We start from the raw sequence: 24,381 nt of genomic DNA, 5'->3' as shown, positions 1-24,381 counted from the left end.
TGTAATCAGATTGGGACCTTGTGAATCAGAATCAAATCGACTCGGGAAATGATACGCGATACCCTAGCAAAAATTACCTGAAAGTGAAAAACTCTTTTACTTACCATACTACGTCAGACTACGGCGTAGGGTCTGTGTCATCACGTACTTTCGTATGTACCTACGGCGTGGATTTAACGCAGAACCATAAATTGGGCTTAACTCACTGAGTGCAGGGCTACATTATACTTCCTGATTAGATCCCCAAAAGCATTATGGGAACTGCTTCGACACTTAGAGCATGATTATCCAACAAATTATACTAAGACAAAGAATAATAACAGTTCTGACCAAATAAGGCTCTGATACACAACCCTCAACAGCTTTACATTGGGCGGGGTGCATTTTTATTTTTTTTGTCTGAGGGGGGCCACAATTAGGGGTGTGAATCTTCCTTTTCTTTTCTTCATTGCAATGCATCGATGCAATGATTCATTTCAACACCCCTAGCCACAATGTCAGACTTTGAAATCCCCTGATCTAGAGCTTACTTACTACCTGGCAGCAGCTCTGAGGCGATGTGAATATGGGTCAGGTGGCGGGTCGACATTAACGGGTCAATGTGTCTGGAGTTGATTTAAGGATAATTGCTGCTTGCTGGTCAGTTCTGGCCCTGAGAGGACTCTGACTGAGGACTCTGACAGTCAACAGCTCTCTGATGAAATACATCCACACACAAATGTTCACACGTGTGCCTACACACACACACACACACACACACACATGCAGGTTTAAGTAAAGAGGACCTACAGTAGATACACACTTGCACGCACGCACGCACGCACGCACACACACACACACACACGCATGTCATGGCAACACTGTCAGTTTTAATCTCAGTTACATTTCAACTGCTTATTGATTCAAACCTTTTTTGGGGTTGAAGAATCTGAGTGTTAAACCAGCTGTTCATATGTCAGCACACACACACACACACACACACACACACACACACACACACACACACACACACACACACACACACACACAAAGAGAGAGAGTGAGAGAGAGAGAGAGAGAACATCTGCAACACCTTACAGAAATAGAAAAAAATGTTTTATACTTTTTAAAAATGTTATATGTCAGAGGGCAAGGTGCAGTTAGAGAAACACCCAGAGAGACAATGGACAAGGGGCCTTGTGAATTTCTGTGTTTTTTACAATTTCTTTTTATAAAACACAACCGGTAACACATGTTCACAGGCTCAATCAGTCAGCAGGGAGCCCAGCTCAGCCTGCTGGGGAAGCGGCTCATAGAGCGCAGAATGGCTGGAGATGTGTGCGCAACCGCCAGCAACGAAATCAACGTGTTGGAGAGACTGGGAGACTGGGCGTTTATCTGCCATGTGTTTGTGAACGATTTATTTTATAATTTTCAATTTACAACCAGTAGAAAGACTTCACATGCATTACGCCAGGGACACACCGGCGGCTTATCGTCATCGCAATATCAACTGGCGCAATAACCACACCGCGAAAGACACACTGTGACAGTAGAAAGACAATATCAGCAGTTTTTTAAATTGAAACTGTCAATCTTTTTTTTGTTTTGCCTTTTATATTCAATACAATGTTCAATTTGTTCAATAAAAGAATGTTGAAAATTATTTCCTTTCGTTTGTTTTAAATTCAACAAGCAATTTTTTGTATTTTAGAAGAATACTGAAAGGAGTATAAAAGTACATTAATATTATCTTAAAGTACACTTTAATATCTGTTTATTTATCACAAGTAATATCGTTATCGCAATATTCAACAACGTTATCGTATATCGCACATTTTCCTCATATCGTGCACCCCTACTGGTAATTATCAAGAATTGTATGATACAACAAATTAATACCATTCAAGGGATTTTCCGGTTATGTTACGTTATCAACTCACATCCTGGACCACATATTATATTATATATCCTGAACATTTAGCATATTCCGTCATCAACATTTTTACATATCCTGCAACAAAACCGTAAGCCTTCTTTTGTTATTCTAAAACAGTTATATTCTTTTTTTTATGTTCTTGTCTGTTGCAGTACTTTGCTTATTCTTTATTTCCTTTATTTTATAAAAAGTTTATGTATGCACCAAAACACCAAGGGACATATGATGATGATGGGAGATTAGCCGATCCTGCTTTCAAAGATCAAAATGAAAAGCTTGTTTTAATTCAATCTTTAATTAAATTGTATTTATATTGTCAAATCACAACAGGAGTTATCTCAGGACACTTTAAAGATAGAGTACACTCTAAAAAATAAATCAGTAATATAACGTTCTGGCAGCTCATTACTTATGAAATTTAAAAAAACGGAAAGTATGTGTGTAGCCACAGTTAGAATACTGAACATTTTCTGTTATTTAAAATTCTCTCATACAAAGCTGCTCAGTTATAAACTTCTGAAAATATTAAAGAAAACTTTCCAAATGTCGGAAAAAGCAACAAAAGTTTAAAAAAAGCAAAAAAAACATTGGAAAATGCTTCAGAAATGTTGAAAAAAGCGAGAAAAAAACTGCGAAAAAAAATAACAATAATGTCTGAAAAAGCTTTGAAAACGTCAAAAACATCATACAAAGCAACAAACTTCTGTTAATACACAGATATTTCTTAGAGTGTACACTCTGTAATTGACAAAGATCCAACAATTTCCCCCATTCTCGCCCATTTTGACACCCCTACACAAGACATAATGGATCCACAGTGCTGGATAGTGCGTCATGTTCTCAGTAGAACAACTTGCTAATCTGCATGGTTTTAGTAGAAAGACTGCCTCTGGGCCTCTCAGCTGTGACCATCTCACTTCATTATGCATTCTATCCTCATTGACCCTTTTTCACCTTCAAGTCACTCCCATTCACGCTTCCATTCACCCCCCTCCTATTCAGACTTACACAGCCTAAAACAGTGTGTCAACTGCTGAGGCCTGCAGGTCAGTCCATCACCAACAGGTTCACCCTCAGATGTCACAACACTCTGAATGAGCCCTCGCATTCTTTGAGTTCAAAGAGCATCAAGATGAGTCAAAAAGCACTAAAACTTGACTGCCAAAATGAGTCCCAGAGGATGGAATCAGACAGAAGGTATTAAGAGTAGTTTTAAGACTAATCTGTACATACATGTAATCAGTGTGCAATTTGTGGAAAATGCAGGGGGGGGGGGTTTGTGTTGATGCACAACTAGGGCTGGGCGATAAAACAATCTCGATATGGGATCGCGATAAAATTCAGGTGATAACAATAATTAACTTTGGACCTATTTTACTTGATTTGGATAGATCACACAGCAGAAATAAACGCCATTTCATTTCAGAAGGTAATGCACACCAAAAGTTGGTTGCCAACCGCCAAAAAACGTCAATAGAAAGAGTTTTTGTCTTGCCCGTCAAAGTACACGCCCATTTCCTACACAGAGCATTGTTTGAGCTACCGGCGGTGAAGAAAATGGAAGAAATGAGTGGAACCGAGGGGCATGGGCACAAAAGCGATGGTGAAAGTGAACTTGCGTCATTATCCAAAGCTGAGGAACTTGTTGACAAAAAGGTAACGGGACGTCAATTATAAGGAAGTGGTTTGGATATCTCAAAAGTGACGAAGCGCACGGTCTGCAAAATATGCTGTCGGTCAGTGTCGACCAAGACGGGAAACACAAACAATCTTTTCTGTCACTTGAAAAGGTACCATCCCAGCGAACACAGCGAGAGAAATGTGGGCCCATGTTAACGTTAGTCTGCCTACAAGTTTGGTCCAACGTCCTAGTGGTTATTCTGCTGTTAGCAGCTCTAGCGCGGCTGAAAAACAACAATCAATCGTGTGGTCTTTTGCGACCATTGCCCCATATGAAAAGTGAATGTCATATAGTCACAGCTTTTAGTTTTATTTACAATTATTTGCATTTACAGTACTAACTTATACTGTTTTGTTAAAGCAGATAAAGCATGATTGCAAAGTTAAATGTTTACATTTAGATGTTATTCAATATATTCTTTTATCACACAATATATTCTAAACCAAGCCATGTTTGCACAGTTAAATGTTACATTGTGTTATTCTATTTTTTATCTTAATAAACTATATTCTACAGTTTAACTAATGAACCCTCTGGTTTTTTCAGGCTTCAGTCATTATCTATTATATTCTTCAAACTGGCAGCATTATCATATCATATATCGTGATAAATATCGATATTGATGAAAAAATTATCGTGATCATATTTTTTGCCATATTGCCCAGCCCTATGCACAACAAAACAAAACATGTAATAATTAAATCCCCCTTCCAATGCCATGGATATAGAGCCAGCCATACCAAAACACTGATTTATGAACTTCAATGTTCAATGGAAAATAATCTCAGAATGAAATAGCACGTGGTGTCAACATAAAACACAGCGCTATCAAGGTGGAGAGCGGAGTTCACTTTGCAGTCAAAAACAAAATACTTTGCACCCAGGAAACGCTCAGTGGTTCCTCGGGAGCGTTTTAATCCAAATCCGATCCTTGTCCTAAACTTAACGAGTCATTTTGGTGCCTAAACTTAACTGTCATCGCCTCATGATGCTCACTTTTTTGGCTAAACTCCACTACCACGGCCCCTGAAAGGACCGTCATCTGGCGATGCCTGTAGCCGGCTCACAGTCACCTATTGTCGGCTAAACAACTGCTGCTGGTAGCCGGCGTCCCGGAGCTCTGTAACGGCTAAATACAACCAGCAACTGCTGCTTAGATTTTATCCTTCTATGGCACTATGTGTTGATGTTACAGCGCTTAGTTTAAAATACTTCTATTTTAGGTATATAATATATGGTCTATTGGTGAAGTAGCATTGATCACTTTGAGGGGGTTGATACATGTTGTACCCACTGGGGATAAAAATAATTCAGCAGAGGCAGGGATATGTAGACCAGAAAGAGGAAATCCCATGCATCTCCCCCCAGAAAATGTAATGTAATGCTTTCAGCAAGGAAAATATATTTGTACTTTTTAAGGTCCAGCTAGGTTGACTATAAATGAAACACATTTTTAGATGCAGACAGATGAGGAGAGGGAGGGAGGTGAGTATAGAATAGAAGAGATGGATGGGGAAAGACAGAGAGAAGGGAGGGAAAGGGAGTATGTCTTATCAGGTTTCATTAGCTTAGATTAGGTTTTTATCCGAGTGTCAGTCCTGTGATGGATGTTTAGATTACAAAACGAACATTGTTACATTAATTTGGGATTATCTAAAACTCTTCATCCTGACAGAGACCTGGCTCATTCTGGATGCTCTGAGGACATTTGTATTGTGTCCTCTACACAAACCGAACTGTTGCTGGACATGGTATTAGCTGAAAATGTGGACTCCTAAGGCCTGGTCACACCAGCATTAAAAGTCCAACTGAAATCACATTTAGCCATCCATTTTTGTAAGAAGGAGCCTGAGACCCAAGATTTTCATTGACAACGACTGCTTTTGTAATGGTTGTGCATTTGATGATAAATAACTTGAAACTTCTAGAGGTGTGACGAGGATCTCGCGAGATTAAAACATTACAGTATTTCTTGTCATGGTTAAAAGTTGTAGCGATATCAGTACACAAGTGCAGAATTACGTTATTACTGGTGATAACCAATTCACGTTAAATCAATCGTCAGTACCTGAGAGTGCGTAAGCACAAACTTCTCTGTCCTCTCTGCCTGTTTCACACACACAAACACACACACACACATACGCAGAGCTGCAGTGTAGATGGAGCGAAAGTCTCTCCAGTTTATTCAAGTCATAGTGAGACACGGCGGTGGAGCAGATCTGTGATCTGAGGGTGAGGAGGAGGACTTTAAACTGGATGCGTTGGGAAACAGGGAGCCAGTGGAGGTGAGGAGACGGGCAGCAGAGTTTTAGATGTATTGGAGTTTATTTAAGGCTTTTGCAGGTGAACCATAGAGGATGCTGTTGCAGTAGTCAATTCTGGAAGTGATGAAGGCGTGAATCAAAGTTTCGGCAGCAGAGAAGGTGAGTGATGGGCAGAGACGGGCAATGTTTTTGAGGTGAAAGAAGGCAGTTCTGGTTATTTGGTTGATGTGGTTTTCAAAAGTGAGGTTTCTGTCGAAGATGACTCCCAGGTTACGGATGTGTGGGGATGGTCAGGGAGGAGGATATAGCTGTGGGGATGGATTTGGTAGAGATGTAGATCTGGACATCATCGGCGTAGCATGTGGAAGTGAAGACCATGTTTGCGTATTATATTTCCGAGTGGCAGGATGTAAAGGATGAAAAGGAGAGGACCAAGCACCGAACCTTGGGGGATGCCATGTGACAGAGGAGCAATGGAGGAGGTGCAGTTTTTTTATGTGTATGAACTGTTGTCTGTTGCTGAGATAGGAATGGAGCCAGGAGAGTGCGGTGCCACTGATGTTGCAGTAGGTTTCCAGTCGGGACAGGAGGATGGAGTGGTTGATGGTGTGGAAGGCTGCAGTGAGGTCAAGCATGATAAGAATGGTGAGGTGGCCAGAGTCAGAGGAGAGGAGGAGGTCATTAGTGACTTTGAGGAGGGCTATTTCAGTGCTGTGTTGTGAGCGGAATCCAGATTGAAATGGTTCAAACAGGTTATTGGAGGAGAGGTGAGTTTTAATTTCAGCAGCGACAACACGATCCATGATTTTTGATAGGAAGGGGAGGTTGGATATGGGTCGGAAGTTGGACATGGTGTCCGGGTTTAGACCAGGTTTCTTAAGGATGGGGGTGACTGATGCAAGTTGTGGGGACTGATCCGGAACTGAGAGAGGAATTGATGATTGTAGTGATGAGCGAGGCGATGCATGGTAGACAGGTCTTAATGAAAGCTGATGGGTTGGGATCAAGGCTGCAGGTAAAGCGGACAACAGTGTTGTTACACTTATCAAAACTTCACACAGACAGCGTTTGCTGCAATGAAATATAATAGCGAGATCGTCTTGCACTGTTCAACTTCTGAGACAGACAGGTGTTCTCTATTGCCCTGGTGACTGACAGGCTGAGGTTGTAAAGCATAAAGGCAATTTAAAGTGCTTTACATGAAACATTAAAGAGCAATTAAAAACGGCCATGAAAATAAAACGAGAATAAATAAATAAAAAAGAATGAGATACAAATACAAGAATACAAGTTATAGTGCAAGAAATAATTTTTTGATTAATACAAATTTTGATCTCTACATAGAGAGGGGGGAAAACATCTGCCTCTTACTCACTGGCCACTTTATCAGGTACACTTGTGCAATCTAATCTCTTTCTGTTATTGATATGATTATAGAGGCTTTGCTCTTCCTCTATCTCAGCCCAAACTATTGCCATCATTCATGGACTGTTTCATAACATATAACAGGTTAGGTGCTAAGAGTTAGTCTTGTTGTTTTTAGCTCAAAAGAAAGAAAGAAAGAAAGAAAGAAGGGTGTATGTGTGTGTGACTTCTGGATATAACTAACACATGTGTGCAATCTCATCCACCTGGTTTCCATCTGCAGCGATTAGAGATGAACACACACACTCCTGTCCAGGTTTAATGAGCAGGAGACCCACCACTGTATGACCTCCTTCAGTGTTCAATTTGTTCAATAAAGGAATGTCAGAAGTGATTTGTTTTAAATTCAACAAGCAATTTGATGTATTTTAAAGGAATACTAAAATCAGCAGAAATGCAGAACTGAGTACATTGTTATGTTTATTTATCAGTCCCTCCAGGATTTGTGCAGGGATTTCCCTGACTTTTTATAGCGCCTAGGTGCAGATGACGTCATACACTCATTTGCATATTAGTGTCGTCATCACGCAATTATTTGCATGTGCTTAGAGGCTGTCAGTAGCGACGGAGAGATCTTTTCTGACCTATAGATGTTGTTATATGGTTGTATAGTCATGTTAAACAATAAGTGTCAAATAATGAGATAAATGCATTTAGACGTGAGCCCTGTATTCGTCTTCGTGGTCACAGTGTATATATACTCACCTTGTGTCAATTTTTCAGTTGCCAGATTGTTGTAGTACCTTGTGTGTCTCACACTCCAGCGTTTTTTCCTGGTTTAAGTTTAAGTTTGTAAGTTTATTTGATTAGGACAATGCACATTAATCAACATTTCTGTAAATGTGCCAGTGTTAGCCAGTCGGCTAATTTTCAACTGTAGTCCTAATTACCTAGCATGCATGTCTTTATGGTGGGAAGAAACCGGAGCACCTGGAAGAAACCCACGCAAACACGGGGAGAACATGCAAACTCCACACAGAAAGGCCCGGAACGACCTGGATTCGAACCCAGAACCTTCTTGCTGTGAGGCAGAAGTGCTAGCCACTGACGTAGTACTGAAGGGAAAATGAAAATTGGTCTCCGTCAGCAGAGCAAGCCTTTGCTCGTCTGAAGAAAAGTTTCTCTACTGCTCCAGTGTTGGTCCTTCCGGACCCGCAACGTCAGTTCGTGGTGGAGGTCGACTCACCTCCGATGTGGGTGTTGGGGCCATCCTGTCTCAACGTGCCTCACAGGATGAGAGGCTTCACCCATGTGCCTTCCTGTCCCGCAAGCTGTCAAGGTGCAGAGAGGAACTACAACGTTGGAAACAGGGAGCTGCTGGCAGTTAAGGTGGCTTTGGAGGAGTGGCGTCACGGGCTTGAGGGGGCGGAGCAGCTGTTTCTGGTGTGGAGGGACCACATGAATTTGGAGTACCTGCCAAGAGACTCAACTCACGTCAGGCGAGGTGGGCCTTATTCATTAACAGATTTAACTTTACCCTGTCCTACCATCCTGGCTCTAAAAATGTAAAACCCGATGCCTTGTCACGCCTTTTTGACCCAGATCCGTCTCCTGAGGTTCCTACTAACATTCTGTCGGAGTCCTGTGTTGTAGGGGCTTGGGAGGTAGAGTAAAAGGTAGAAGATTTAACTGTCCCGGTTGGGTGTCCCCCGAATCGCTTGTTTGTCCCTTCTGAGATGGAGACTTCGCTGCCTGGTCTCCCGGACGCGCTCTTCCTGATCCAAACAACACAACAACAGTGGGTGGGTATGCCATACATGTGGAGTTTGTTGTGTGACACCATGCAGGAGAAATATATCTGTATAGTTTAACTATTTAGATGGAAGTTATGGCAGAGTTGTCATGAAAGCCTTATTTCCAGAGAAATATGTGTTCCTTGATGTCAGCAGAGATGTATAGTAACGAAGTAGAACTACTTCACTACTGTACTTAAGTACTAAAAGGCTGTACCTGTACTCTCCTGGGGCCTCATGTATAAAAGATTGCGCAGCTTTCATACCAGAAGATGGCGTACGGCCAAAACTTGAAAAGTACCTACGCACAGAAATATTCACATGTATAAAACCAGACGTACGCCATGTCCTGCGCACCTTTCCTTTATACATCACAATCAACGTGAAATTGAGCGCACATGAACGAGCCACCGACCCCGCCTTGCCTCCTCCCATAAATTAATATGGAAATTACTATAAATGCGCCCCCGACGTCATTCTTCGTCCAATCACAACGGGTTATCCCGCTGCAGACGGAAAAAAAACGTCACCGACTGTGAGGTTGAGGTGCTGATCGCGGAGGTAGAGGCGAGAACAAAAATGTTCTGTTTGGAGGTTTGTCATCTTGGATAAGCAATAAAATAAAATGCCCAGAATAGCAAATGGTGACCGGTCAGTGAATGCACCGAACCATTGCAGAAATTTAAAAAAAAGTCCAATGTCAAAGTGGAAATCAAGAGAATAGTCTCAGCGGCACACCAGTTACAGAACAACATGCATCTCATTGTCAGTCCAAATTACGCACAATAAGCAGTTGTGTTAGTACGCTCAGTGAAACGGAGTCCAGCGCGACGGAGATCCGACTCAGAGGAGGAGAGGTTAGTGAGGCCAGCGTCTCCACGGCAGGTGACAGTGCGCATGGATGAAGTAATGAAATAGTAAATAGGACTACAGCAACAGAAATATGTGCAGAATTAAGACAGTCAAGATGGCGCAGTGTTTGGTGGACCGGGTACACCTTGTTCACTTAATAGCCTACGGAGATGGATCCGTGCGTCCAACCTCTTGTGCGCCATGGATGTCTGAGCCTCAGCAACTACAGACTCACAGACATGTTTTGAGATGGAAGAACCAGAAACACCCACCTTCAACACCTTCAACTTCGAGTGATCTTGGCGGTGAGGGTGAGGAAGGAGACCACCCCTGGCCCTACTTAGAGTCCATGTTTTCATTTGTCGGAGTGAAAGACAATTCACATAGAATGAAGTGCCTACTCTTCCTCCCGAAAGATTGCAAAATAATGGCCTTCAAAAATTCACTGTTGAATTTGAAGAAACATATCAAGGTAAGTTACAAGTATAATACACGAATGGCACACCAGCTTGAGCTATCAGTAAGCGCTAGCTAACTAGCTACCCGCGGTGTTGTACATTCCTGTCCTTGTACTGCTGCTACAGCCAAAGGAATTGTGAGTGTCCTTTAAGCGAAACATTTGAAATAATATAACCAACATGATTAGTAGTACATTTTAAATGCAATACTTAATTTATTTTTTATTAATAATTAAAATGTTGAATACTTTAGTACTTCCACTTAAGTATGGTGCTTAAAAAGCACTTCAACTTCTACTCAAGGCACTTTTGTGATAGAGCACTTGTACTTTTACTCAAGTCTGGGTCTCTAGTACTTTATACATGTCTGGATGTCAGTAATGCTAATGCTGCAACTTGGTTACAACATTGAATGTGATTTGATTAATAAGTGCTACTGGTACGCGTTTGATTATTAATCTGATTTGGGACCACCGAGTCCAAGTTTTGCTGTGAATGTATCATTGACCACAATATTGTTGAAGTTGTGTTGAAACCGAAAATGCTACACTGCTCCCGCAGCGGAGCTTATTTATTGTACAAGCGAGAGAATAAATCCTCTGTTCGCCAGTCCAACCACAGGGACCACGGCATGACAAGACAGTCACCTCGTGCCCCTGTGTAGGCAAACGGTTTGTTGTCACTGCACAGAGTCAGCTGTTTAGCTCACCAGAGGCATGAAATAACATTCCCCTAGACCTATGACCCAAACTCTCAGACCTCTGCCATGACGTCAGTCAGGCCAGAGTCCTGAGTAAACAAGGAGTGATTATGGTCAGAACCTCGAAAATCAAGACTCCAAGTGCTCTTTTTTCTTTCTCTAAAATGGGCTCTCCTTTCCTATTTTAAACACAAACCTAACAGACGCGCATACACGTGCGTTAAACAGCTAACGGCTAGCCCATAGCCACGTGGCGCTGCAACCCAGCTCCACTACCCACCATCTTGGGGTTAAAAAGCCTGTTTGTGTATCTCCTTTTTTAACACGTGTTGAAAAATCACAGTGTTCCCCGCCATAATCAGCTACCAGGAGTAGCCATTTTTGTAGTCTTTGTACTGAACTACAAAGAGCTCAAATCTCGCGGTGTCTCATCCGCCATCTTGATTCTCGCAATGTTCCATCCGCCTCTTGACTGCGTGGCTTAGCTACCTACATGGTCTCTTCACCTCCCCCTCTTCCTCACACACACACACACACACACACACACACACACACGCACGCACGCACACGCACACACACGCACACACACGTCTGCTACATGTCTGTTGTTTTGCTTTTGTTGTAGTTTGTAACAAGTATATAGGTTTGATTGAAGAACTATTGATGACAATTAATAACTTGGAAGTTAAATTCTATACTAATACTTTAAAGAGCAATTGTAATTGTATTGTAATAACAGCTGGTTGAACAGGTCAGTGTTCGAATTTCACCCTTCTTTTGTTCCTTTCCAAGATACCAGATACATTAATCAAATTAATTAAGATCTGTATTTTAAAGGAAACACCACCTATGAGACTGTTTCACAGTTCAGTTATTGGTCCCTGATTCCATGGTGGTGCCCCGTTTTGATTGTTTGTCAATTTGGTAAAAATACACGTATTCATAACTTTATTAATATTGATAAAACATCTTTGATAAATTGCCAATAATTGAATCTGTACCCTTACCAATTCACAACACTCTTACATCAAACTCAAATCATACTCAAACCACCACCAAAGCCTTCACCTGTCAATCTCCGTGTCCATCTTTTTGGATAGCTAGCTGAAATTCTAATATTTTCTTTTGAACCAGAAACTTTAATGTTGTGTTCACACACGGCCGCGTAAAAAAAATTTTTGTCGCACTCCAGTTGAAATATTTGAACTAGCAGAAACGAGAATGGCACAATGGACACCATTGCCATCATTCGCTTCGCCAGGCGTCTTTTTGTGTCTTTGCATTGACTTTGTATGTACGTATTGGTAAGATGTTTTGGGGTCATCTTATATTTGGGGTCTAGACTTTTTTATGTTAATACAACCACAACAACAGATGTTGTCAACAACACGAAATGAGTAAAATGCATGTTGTCCTCCTAACTGAAGCGAATCACCATCCCTCACAGCTAGCTAGTGCCAGGGCCTGAAACATGGAGAGACACAGCGATCGTCTCGAACAAAGTCTCAGCTGGATTCAAAGCTGGTTTTAGAACGTAAGGGACGTCACCTGTTTCAACAGCCAATAGAGAAGTCAGCTGGTAAAGTCAGCTATAAACTACTGAAATTAAATGAGCCATAATCCATTTGATTTTAATGTTACAAACAGCTGGTTGAAATGGCAGAGTTTTAGACGGAGCTTCAACGACCGCCCGAAAGCACAGTAACGTTATGTGATCAAGAGAGAGACTGAAGAGAGAGAGCGCCCAGCGGCGTTGGAATCAAGCAGTGAATCAGCGAAATAAAACGTGTTTTCGACGATTCATCACTAGAAGTGTAACTGTAGCAAGCATCTCACTATCACTAACGTTATCCACGTTCATATTTAGACGCAACAAATTATATATCCAGCTACAAAAAAGCCTAAAAGTCAGAAGTTAGAACGGAAGTACATTGAGGCGTTGTCATGGAGATGGCATAAAAATGCAAACAGCCAGAGAAAATCTTATCGTGGTCCTCAAAGCAGCCGCTTCCAAGAGATTGACAGGAGAGTGTGTGATTACGTGCCTGAAAAATGGAATGATGGGATGCGCATTACCAGAGCAGTCATTCAGCTAAAGGCCTTGGAAACCGTTAATTTAAATGTGACACTTTCATCTAAAAACATATTGAAAATATTATTTTATTTAAAAGATGTTAAAAACAACAGCCTACCTCGGACCAATACGGTAATCACGCTGAGCAAACCGCGAAACACAGGCGGTGTGAACACAGCATAAGGAAGGCAAACAGATGCTTAACAGAAGCATACTGTGTCTTTGTCTTTGAATCTGAAAAAACACTGTACATTTTTAGAGTGATATTTATAGTTGACATGGTTGGCATTTAGAGCCGATGGACACATATCTCAACACTCAGGCAGGGCAGTGAGACCGAGCTGGACGGTCCACAGAGAAATCACAGAACATTCCTTCGAAATAATTGCTAATTACACATACATTCTTCTGCAGACTCCAGGGGGTTGCGAAATATGGTCAAGAGATAAAGACAGAGAGAGAGAGAGAGAGAGGGGGGTGAAGCAGTTGGGTAGAGAATAAATAGAAACTAAAATGAGAGATTATGTGGTGACTGGGTCTAAGGCTAAAGTAAGAGACAAAGAGCATTGGTATTGCTCTATTCCTCGTCATCTTCCTTGTGATGAAGCAAGAGTGATGGAGCAATGTAACACCGCTGAGAGCGAGGGAGATATGCTGGCATTGTGACGGGTATTTCACCACATCTATCTGTCTACAGAGTGAAGGGTGAATCTGCAGATTACATGAAGGTTGTAACTTTCTGGCGAGCTACAGCTCCCTGTTAAAAACCATCATCACTCCCATCATCATTGAATTTCAAAGATAACAGTAATATTTCACTTGGAGCAAGGTTTTGTCATCCCAGCTTGGCCAGTACGTTGTAAACTTTAAAGGGTCCTGGAGGGAAATCCAAATGTAAGAATTCATCCCTGAGACACAAACCATTTCTGAACTCAGATGGAAAATCTCACACACAACATGAATGTGAAGTGAAGTGTCTCTAAGTGTAGAAACATGAGCACTAAGATGGTTTTTAAACAAGCTCAGTAGGAAATATATTCATGTGCAAGACTTTTTAATTTGCTAATACATTGTAGAGGAAACTTAAAGCTACTCTAAACAATGTTTTCATATGAACAATAAATCAGATATGTAATGTGAAAAGGCTCACTTGTAGCGACTAACCCACACAGAATTATCATTCAACTCTACAGTTCCTCTCAGTTCTATCAAGCCTTTTGCATCTTTCCACTCATTGATTTGGTTTTACGTCATGCAACTTTCTGTTTGATTCAGTCTCAGCACTCTCATCAACCCTGTTACCTGCCCCTAGTCACCCAAAGATCAATGATTGCAGGTTAAAACACCACATTATGATTAATCCTGTCTCCTACAAATTAGGTCCCGATCACATTTGATCCCAACCATAGACTGTAAAAATAACAGACGTAGCATCGGTGATGTCACCCAATGGGTTGTGGACTGCTCTTTTGAAGCCTCAGGTTTGCATTTTGGCCATTGCCATCTTGGAATATTTGGACAAAAGGGCAGAGCTAGGAAGGTAGATGCGTCTAAGCAAGTTGTGAATAGTTTTAATGTACCTGCACTAAGCTAAACACTAAAGAGGGGAAGTCACCAATTTTCAACCCTTCAATCAATCAATCCAGAAATTCTGACATTCCACGTCAAATTGAACACAACATGTCCGTGGCTCCGTCCCTCTCGCCTGGCATCATAGCGGTACCGAAAGTCGGAAGAAAGCGGCAGTCCTGGCAGTGGAGGGTGGTAAAATATGTGGTCAATTTATTACAGGGAAAAATCCCACGAATTTGAGAAGCGCACACAAGCTAGGAGGCTAACCTAGCTTACCTTAACAAGGTAAAGGAGAACGCAAAACCCACTTTCCCCGAAACAGAAGCTAACCCCGGTAATGTTACGGGCATGGATGTATGGATACAGGGCCAGGCAGCATGACAGAGACAACAGCAGGACAGAGAACACTACAGGAGGGCTTTCACCGGCGACCTGACAGCTGCTGGTTAGTAAATACGCAGGAACACCAAAAGCGGGAGGAAGCGTGGGTTAATATGTGGATTGATACTGGGATGTCTATACAACTGTGTGACTCGATTGACTTCAAAAAGTTCGCCGCTTTACTCGAACCAAAGTTGAAAACACCTGTTCATGTCTTCTTTAGTCTGTTGGTTATTTAGGTTTTTTTCCTACGTCACTTACACATTTTGCACATACTGCGTCTTGTGTAGACTGTTTACATATTTATGACCATATGTAGGCTACATTTTATGTACTGGTGTTATTGTTGAATACACTGTGAGTACATATTTCTAAAATTGTATGATGTTTTTGTTGAGTTATTATTACACAATACTTTTTCTGATCTTTTTGAATCCCCCAACAAATAACCCATATTACAAAAAAATACTAAAACTAAGACTAAAACTAATAAAAACTAAACTAAAACTAAGCATTTTCAAAAAATAAAAACTAAACTAAACTAGCAAACCCGCTTTAAAAACAAATTAAAACTAAACTGAATTTGAAAACAAAAAGTCAAAACGAAATAAAAATAAAAACTAATGAAAAATGCAAAACTATAATAACCTTGGTGTGTGTGTGTGTGTGTGTGTGTGTGTGTGTGTGTGTGTGTGTGTGTGTGTGTGTGTGTGTGTGTGTGTGTGTGTTTGTGTGTTTTTGTGTGTGTGGGTTTCTAGTGTTTCGTGAGAATTTACTTTTGGTGGTGGGTGGTGCAGAATGTGACGGCACGGCGTGTGGTGGCTGGGTTCAGTTATAAACTAGTCAAACAAAGGTTTATGAACTTTTTCTTTTTCAAATGACTACGTAAGATAATTTATAAAGAAATAACTATTTACATATGAAACAAACCAGACTAGAAGATGATACAGATGAAGTGTAGCCTATGATGTGCTTTATCAATTACATCTAGTTGTTTGTCAAATACATTTTATGGTTCAACTCAACGTTAAAACTATACTATGATCCATACAGAAAGTTACACGTTATTATAAATCTTAACACTTCATTTCAGTTCATTTGGTTTGTTATAGATCATTGTTCATTTTTTAAAATGTTTTAAGCCCTATTTGCACGGGATTAGTATTACCAGGTGATATTTATTTATAATAATTACGACGGTGCGAATCGGCCATGTCTGTAATTTGTCAAGTAAAAATTCCCCCACAAATGACCTACCATATTAGGTCCTGTGATAATATTAGTCCCATGCGAATTGACCTGTCTGTGATTTGGCGGGTCCTTTATCATTTTTCAAGGTTTTTGTTTCCTATGTGCCTTTTTATCCCTCTAGCAAAAATTAATATGGGACGGTTGGTGGGGGGCTGCGGACGCCACCTTTCATGGCCAATGTAGTCTGGACCACTGCCCGACCAGAGACCTCCGTCCCCGAGTCAATGTGCTCCCCGCGGCTTCGTCCGAGGGCTGACAGTGATGCTGTGTGGGTGCTGCCGCGGCAGGGATAGGGGATGCGCCTTTGGTAACCTCTACCGGACATAGCACAATTCGATACAGAACCCTGACCCAAGTGCAGTGCAGTGGCCTCATCCTGGCCATCCTCCTCCGGGTAGCCAACTTTCGGGGTACAGATATGTCAGTAAATTCAAGTAAAAACGGAAAACACAAACACAAAACTCAGATGTGGGAGGGTAATTTCTAAATTACACGAGGTCAACAGATGATATTAATACTGTGCGAATAGTGCTTTAATCCGTGTTTTGGGGATCCTTAACATTAAACAGGCTGTTTTGTAGCCTACTATAATGTTACACTCATGCACTCATTAAGATCTCACCTGAACAAATTTCTGTCATTCAAACAACTCTGGATTGTAGTTTAAAACGTTTACAGCAAACAATAAAATGCTGGGTTTTATTCGGGCTTGAGTGCATAAATAATGTTACGGTTGATGGGTATGGTTACGGAGAGAACGGGAACTGAAGGCTCGATTAGCAACTATTAGCAATTAGTAAGCTGCAGTTAGCTTCAAATATACAGTAGATCAGCTCAAGTGGAACACACTGCCGCGGAGAGGGTGAACAACCAGACTCTGATAAATGACGTTCGGGAGCTTTTCACAGCAGTGTTCTGACTCTTTGAAGCTTAAGAATTGGCAGATATGAGGTACAAAATGGCAAATGTAGCGCCAATATGGCGTGGAGTTGATCTGAGTTGCACTGATCCACATTTTTTACAATTTTCTGACATTTTAGAAACCAAACAACTAATTGGAAATAATCAGCAGATTAATCAACAATGAAAATAATTGTTATTAGTTTTAATGAATTATTCTGCACAGTTTCTTCACTTTGGCTACGAACATTGAAAACAGTTCACACGGCTCCACGAAAAAGTTGTGAGTCACTTAAAACGTGTCATTTGGCTTCTAACTCCCTCAGGACCGGCTGCTCATGTCAGTCTTTCACCTGGCTTCTGCATCCTAAACACAGGTTAACCAGGGGAAAGACTACCACATCATCTTTTTTAAATAAAGCTGTCCTGGAGCTCCACATTTTTTATTCTAATACAGGTAGATGAGTGGCTGTACAGGATGTGCTAGAGATTGTTTGGGTTCAAAACTAAAAAGTCAAAAAAATTATTTCCATCCCAAGTCCCAGACAACAGTAAGTTTCCTCTGAGGAAAACTCTCTACAGGATTCCCAAACTGACAGTGCTCTGGGATTAAAGGGGGTGAGAGTGGTGAATGCGATGACCATTAATGTCACACCTTGGGATGCACTAATAATGTGTTCTGTCTGATCCAAGTGTGCCACAGGTGCACTCATCATGTAACTTCAACATTAGGAAAAATACAGCCTGTTTTTTCCTGCTTTGCATCAGGATTGGGGGGGCTTTATCTTTAACTTTGGGGGGGCATGAAACCCAATACTGAAAAACTGAACCACACATTTGAAGCATAAAACAAGTGATTCAGATGAAAGTTGTGTGATTGTCTCATTCCTACAGTATTATCTCCAAAGTTGGTATCAGTTATTACTTAAATTCCTCACTGCGAGGACTTTAAAGGTGGAAGACAGGAACCGGGAGAAAAACTCATCATCCCAATGAAGAGTCTGCTGAGATCAAATGGCTGCATGTTGCTGCTTAGCACTTATCCCCCCCCTCACACACACACACACACACACACACACACACACACACACACACACACACACTTGACCCCTGTGACACCTGCCTTCATTGGCTCTTTTCGGTGTATAATTTGAAAACACTCCTTCCTAATCCTCCCCCCTGGTAAATGTCCACTGCTCTCTCTCACTGCTTCCCTTCCTCTCTCATCCAGTTTCTATAGCAGTTCAGCTCAGTTCAAATCTGCTGCGCTGGCATGACATTAAAGAAAAGTATGTTTCAATGGAATATCAATCCAACTTGTATTATAAAAAGTAGACAGATGGATAATAACCATTTCATGAAAGCTAGCAAGTATCAGTGTTTCCTTCTGTGTGTAAGACAATAAAGCGTATAATGTGATACACAAACTCAGTGTTAAGTGTGTCTCTCTGTCCCTGAACTCTCAGATCCAGAGGCTGAGCAGAAAAAACTCTGGGTAAACCTTTGATGTCCTGTCAAACCGAACCGAAGATTACAATCAGTTAGGAAAATACACTCAAACAGATGAGCACTGACCGTTACTAACACACCTTTTGTTTTCCACTGAAACACACACACACACACACACACACACACACACACACACACACACACACACACACACACACACAACAACCTGAATGTTCTCGTTTCCTTGGGGTATATTAGGTTTTAGATTTAACAGAGCGAGTTAGCAGAAACAATAGTAAGCTGGGGTCGTTCAGAGACACTGAATTATTTTGTTTGTTTTTAAAAGAATTAGATTTATGACTGAGACAAATATGGAAATGGTCTTACATGTGCATATTTGTGTGCAATTTTTATTTGTATTACCTTAGGGCTGCTAGGTATCAGAAATGTGTGTGTGTGTGTGTGTGTGTGTGTGTGTGTGTGTGTGTGTGTGTGTGTGTGTGTGTGTGTGTGTGTGTGTCCCATGCTCCACATTAGACCAAACAGGGATTACTATTTGGCTTTGCATAGTGCATTGACAATAGTGTACATATTAATAACATAGCATTTGAGCACACACACACACACACACTCACACACATACACACACACAGACACACACACACGCACACACACATACACCACACAGACACACACACTCCAGGGGAATAAAACTTTGAAGATAAAACTGAGTGAGTAAACCGACTGTTGTCTGGCCATGTCTGAACAGTTTGGTGACATGTTGTTAATTTCCTTTCACAGGGTTATTTGTCTGCATTATCGGGCTTATTATATTATAGGCTTTAAAAGGCTAAATAACCTCCCCCGGACCGAACAGCTGAAATTTAGTCCAAATTTAGTCTCTGAATAAATGCTGCAGCTCCTCAAACCCAAAGTAAAGTTCCCGTGTCTTGCTTCTCAACAACGCAACAAAAAGAGCCGCGGCAGTAGGGGAGAGCAGCAGTCAGTTGGAAAAACTCTGACACAGAGAGAGGATACAAGAGGACGGGGAAGCCACATATGATACATATTGTCATCACGTATTGACAATACGACATAGTTTTCTCAGGTATAGATCTTTAGTGCGCTTGAATAACTGCAGTGTGAAACCAAATCTTACCGGAGCAAATGCAAAAACATGAACCATAGTCCGGACCTTGGTTTGGACTTTCAGGTGTGAAAGCCCCCTAAGTGTTTCACTTCTTTAAAGATGGGAGACTCACAAAGATTTTAAAAAAGGATGGTCAAAACTGATACCATTATGCAACTTAAAAGCATCTGTGATTACACCCATCTGTCTTCTCACAAAGCCCACACCTCCAGTTTCTATACACTGTTTGTTGGTAATGTAACCAATTGCTTCTCATGACCAGTCAACTCATGTAACATGCTATTTCAATCATACGGTACACTTTGAATTGGCATCAGCAGGATGAATACCAAACTCAGCAGGTGGTTGTACTCTCCATTACACATTGGCTGCCCTAAGATTCACCTCTCTGGGTTTGTTTTTAATAAAGGTATTAAACTATTGCTGGATGTTAGCCCCAGAAACCCCCAAACAACAAGGTGAAATGAGGCTGGAATCCAATCATTCCTCATTTCTGGATAGAAAGAGCCACAGTCCCTCCGTCACTAGTCTATATCCACGACATTCCATTTCATACAAATTCCGCCGGATGTCACCGCCCGTTACCTTCCTCTTTCTTAGTGTTTGAATTTTAAACTCTGGTGGATTTTTGAGGACTATGGTTAACTGCTCCTCAGATCTCTGCAGGGTAAATACAGACAGCTAGCTAGACTATCTGTCCAATCTGAGTTTTCTGTTGCACGTCTATGTTCCACCAAAACAAGTTCCTTCCCGAGGCTATTTTGCAGAGGCACCATTGCTCCGTCTGGCCCAAGATGGTTGTGATTGGTTTAAAGAAATGCCAATAAACCAGAGCACGTTTTTCTCCCGTCCCAGAATGCTGTGTGGACTAGCCAGACCTTCTTCCGCAGCACTGTGGAGGAAGGTCTGGCAATGCGAGACTACTCCGTCACCAACACCTTGACTTTTTACTTGACTCTGCTGTGATGGACTTCAGCGGGATCATCTCCCTGTCCCTGACAGCACATTGATCCCAAGCTGCACACCACCACTAGCCTAATAAGAGTAGAGCTGCAAAGATTAATCTCCAACTATTTTGATAATCGATTAATCAGTTTGAGGCTTTTTTATGAAAAACAAAAGTCAAACTTGTGTGATGTCAGCTTGTTAAATGTGAATATTTTCTAGTTTCTTCTCTCCTCTGTGACAGGAAACTGAATCCTTCCTTCTCTGAATTTCTTTCCTTCTCTACCTCCTTTTATACACACTTCCTTTCTTCAGTCTTCTTTCCTTCCTTCCCTTTTTCCACCCTCCATTATTTATTCTTCCTTTACTTTCCTGCCATCATTCTCTTCTATCCCTCCTCTTTTCTCCCCTACATATTTCATTTCTTCTTTCCTTCCCTCTTTACTTAAAAACATTACCTAACAACTACAGCTGCAAAGACTAATCAACTATTAAATTAATCGCCAACTATTTTGATAATCGATGAATCAGTTTGAGTCATTTTTTGTGAAAAACAGTCAAACTTGTGTGATGTCAGCTAGTTAAATGTGAATATTTTCTAGTTTCTTCTCTCCTCTGGGACAGTAAACTGAATATCTTTTGAGTTGTGGACAAAACAAGACATTCGAGGACATCATCTTGGGCTTTGGGAAACACTGATCCACATTTTTCACCAAACAACTAATCCATTCATCCAGGAAATAATCAACAGATTAATCCACCATGAATATAATCGGTAGCTGCAGCCCTAGATAAAAGTGACATTAAGGTAAGAAATAAAAAATAAAATATGTCCATCAAGGGTCCCTCCAAGGGCTGAAATCGAGATTTGAAAGAATGCGATTAGCTAATGGTGAAGACTGTAATGAATGAAATGTGAATATTTAATTGAATGTTTGGTGTAACATTTGGATTAATATTTTTCATTCCTTTTTTATTATTATGTTATAAGATCATGCTGAAATAATGTTACATATCACAGATTGTTTTCAGAAATGTCCTATTTTCAGTGGATTTATTTTTTATTTTATTTAACATAATCGTAGAAGGTGTAATATGTAGATGCTGCTGTTGAACTGAGGCATATCAGACATTTCAGTTTACAGGAAAGTACTGATATGTTTTTTAATTGGAACGTTTTTATTATTATTATAACTTTTACATGTTTGTTGATACTTTAAATGTTCTGTGTTTGGCTGTTCAATGTTCCATGCTTATTAAAAGAAAAACACTTATTGCTGGTATTGCTGGCAATTCATATCTTTTGATGGTGTCTCATGTTATAATGCTCCATGGCGTGTCTTATCTGTTACACAGTGAATATTGAACTTTAGCTAAACTTAAAAAAAATCCGCAATCCGATTTTCCCCAAATGGCTCAGCCCTAGTGCCTTCTTTACCATAATACTGAAATAGTAATTAGGTGTTCCTCTGGGATTCAGCAGTTCAACTTTTATCTCTCCAGTGATTCTGCCCCCCCCCCCCCGCGGTGGTCCTTCCTCACACAATCAGGTGAAATACCCCAGCACATGTTGCTGCTGCTGGGAGATCCAGACACACACACACCCACACCCACCCACACACACACACACACACACACACACACACACACACACACACACACACACACACACAGAAACTTACCGGCTCGTCCATCTGCTCCTGCTCGTAGTAATCATAGTAGTCGCTGTGGCTGAAGTCGCTGGCCAGGTTGCTGTAGAGAAGATATGCCAGTAAAAGAGATATTCCCAGTAGGTGCATGTTTATAAAGTCCTCAAGAGTTTATGATCCGAGAACCATAAAAAGGGAAAAATTTAAAAAACCCTCCCTTGTGTCTGCGCTCCCCTCTCCTTCTGCCGCTGATAACTCTCTTTCATTTGGCCCCTCTCTCTCTCTCTCTCTCTCTCTCTCTCTCTCTCTCTCTCTCTCTTTTCTTTGTCTCTCTGTCAAGGTCTAGTACTTGTTCCGCAGCATGTGTCTGAGCCCCGCTGTGAGTGAAAGCCCGGTCATATGGCAGCGGATCAGTGCGGAGGGTCAGGGGAGCTTGTCGCGGACCGTTAAGGAGCAACATGACAGGAAAACGGAGGACTGGCCTTCAAAATAAAAGCCTACAACTGACCACTTTTTTTTTCGAAGCACCAGCTACAAAAGGTGTGCCGATAGAGTAATCGATACTATTGATAGTAATTGTATCTTATCTATTATTTGGTGTTCACTAAGACAATCTGGTGACTTTTTCTCAATATATCAAATATTATGTTGTATTTTTCAGACAGCCATTCCCATATAGGCCCAGGGGCGGATTGGCCATCTGGCAATTCTGGCAAATGCCAGAGGGGCCTGACCATGTTTTTTAAATGTGTGAACCGTGAAGGTTGTGGAAAACTTTGTCAGGTGGCTTAAGAAGTTTGTTTATTGTAAAAAACCAAAGGAGCACGCAAAAGCGAAAACCAAAACGTTCCGAACTAAACGTCAGTAAATATTGAGAAGTGTGAGCTGCAAGGTCTGTGGTACATTCCCATTGCAAATATGTCATTAACATTGAGTAAAAGGGCCAAAACTCGTCTACGTTGATTATAGCGCCCCTTCACCAAATTTGGTAGCGAGCCTCAGAGCGGCATGCCAAACTAGCATCACAAGTTTCGTGTTGATTGCATTTACTGTGGCAGAGATATTGCAATTGCAAATTTTCCATTAAAATGCATTGACTTATTGGCCAAAACAAATAAACGTTGCTTATAGCGCCCCCTTAAGGCCGATCTTCACCAAACTTTGTACAGAGCATCACAGCAGGATGTTGAACAATGGTCTCAAGTTCTTTGCTGATAACATTTAATTTGGCCGAGATATGATATGATACGTGTGTGGTAGCTAGCTATGAAAATTAGTTTGGTCGTCAAATGGCCGTAGCAACGTAGCAAAATTCCTTGAGTAACTTTTGGTCACGTCCATCTGGAGATGCTACGTACCAGGTTTCGTGCTGATCCGTCACATGGCCTAGGACGAGTTCGAAAAAGTTGGTTTTGCGCATTGCGCGATATTGTGAAAAACATGTTAAGCAGAAATGGGCATGGCCTATAACATGTGTTTCAGCTTGATTCAAGGAACACGTGGATGTAAGGATTTCTAATGTGCGATGTGTAATGTGGAAGTAAAAGGCAAAAAAACATTATAGCGCCACCTAGTCGTCCACATGTGTAATTTTTGGTAGGTGTGGTCCATGACCCATTGTCTATCTACCCTGTAAATTTAACGTTGTTCACATTAGTGTAAGTAGTGTAAGTGGTGAATCTAGACTTGGGTCCCATAGGCCACGCTCACTTTGACCCCTCAATACCCCACTCGAGGGTTGGCCTCAGGAGTGGTCCTAGATGGTACCCAACAAATTTTGTAAAAATCGGATGAGCGGTTCATGAGATATAAACTTTTTGTACTTGTAGCGCCCCCCTAGTGACCAATATTCGTAAAACGCGTGAGCGACCTCCAGAGGGTCACGACAAACAAGAATCTAAAGTTTGGCGTTGATAGCATTTATTTTGGCTGAGATATGGCAAAGTTGGTGTTTTCATAGTTAGCTACACAAATTTGTT

At 41.2% G+C, this 24,381-nt stretch overlaps 1 protein-coding gene across 1 annotated transcript in view; it reads right to left on the bottom strand.

Annotated features, from left to right (window-relative positions):
• Positions 1-22,849, bottom strand: part of vegfc (vascular endothelial growth factor c) — a 110,926-nt gene extending 88,077 nt beyond the window's left edge. Inside the window, exon 1 of the mRNA XM_078266960.1 lies at positions 22,436-22,849. Within this exon, the coding sequence (XP_078123086.1) occupies positions 22,436-22,552 (117 nt within the window). The 5' untranslated portion in view covers positions 22,553-22,849. The remainder of the gene's footprint in view (positions 1-22,435) is intronic.
• Positions 22,850-24,381: the final 1,532 nt, after the last annotated feature.

Source organism: Sander vitreus, chromosome 2, assembly GCF_031162955.1.
Source record: "Sander vitreus isolate 19-12246 chromosome 2, sanVit1, whole genome shotgun sequence".
Lineage (NCBI taxonomy): Eukaryota > Metazoa > Chordata > Actinopteri > Perciformes > Percidae > Sander > Sander vitreus.
Note: the sequence above shows the minus strand (reverse complement) of the source record. Positions and strands in the feature narration are given on the sequence as shown.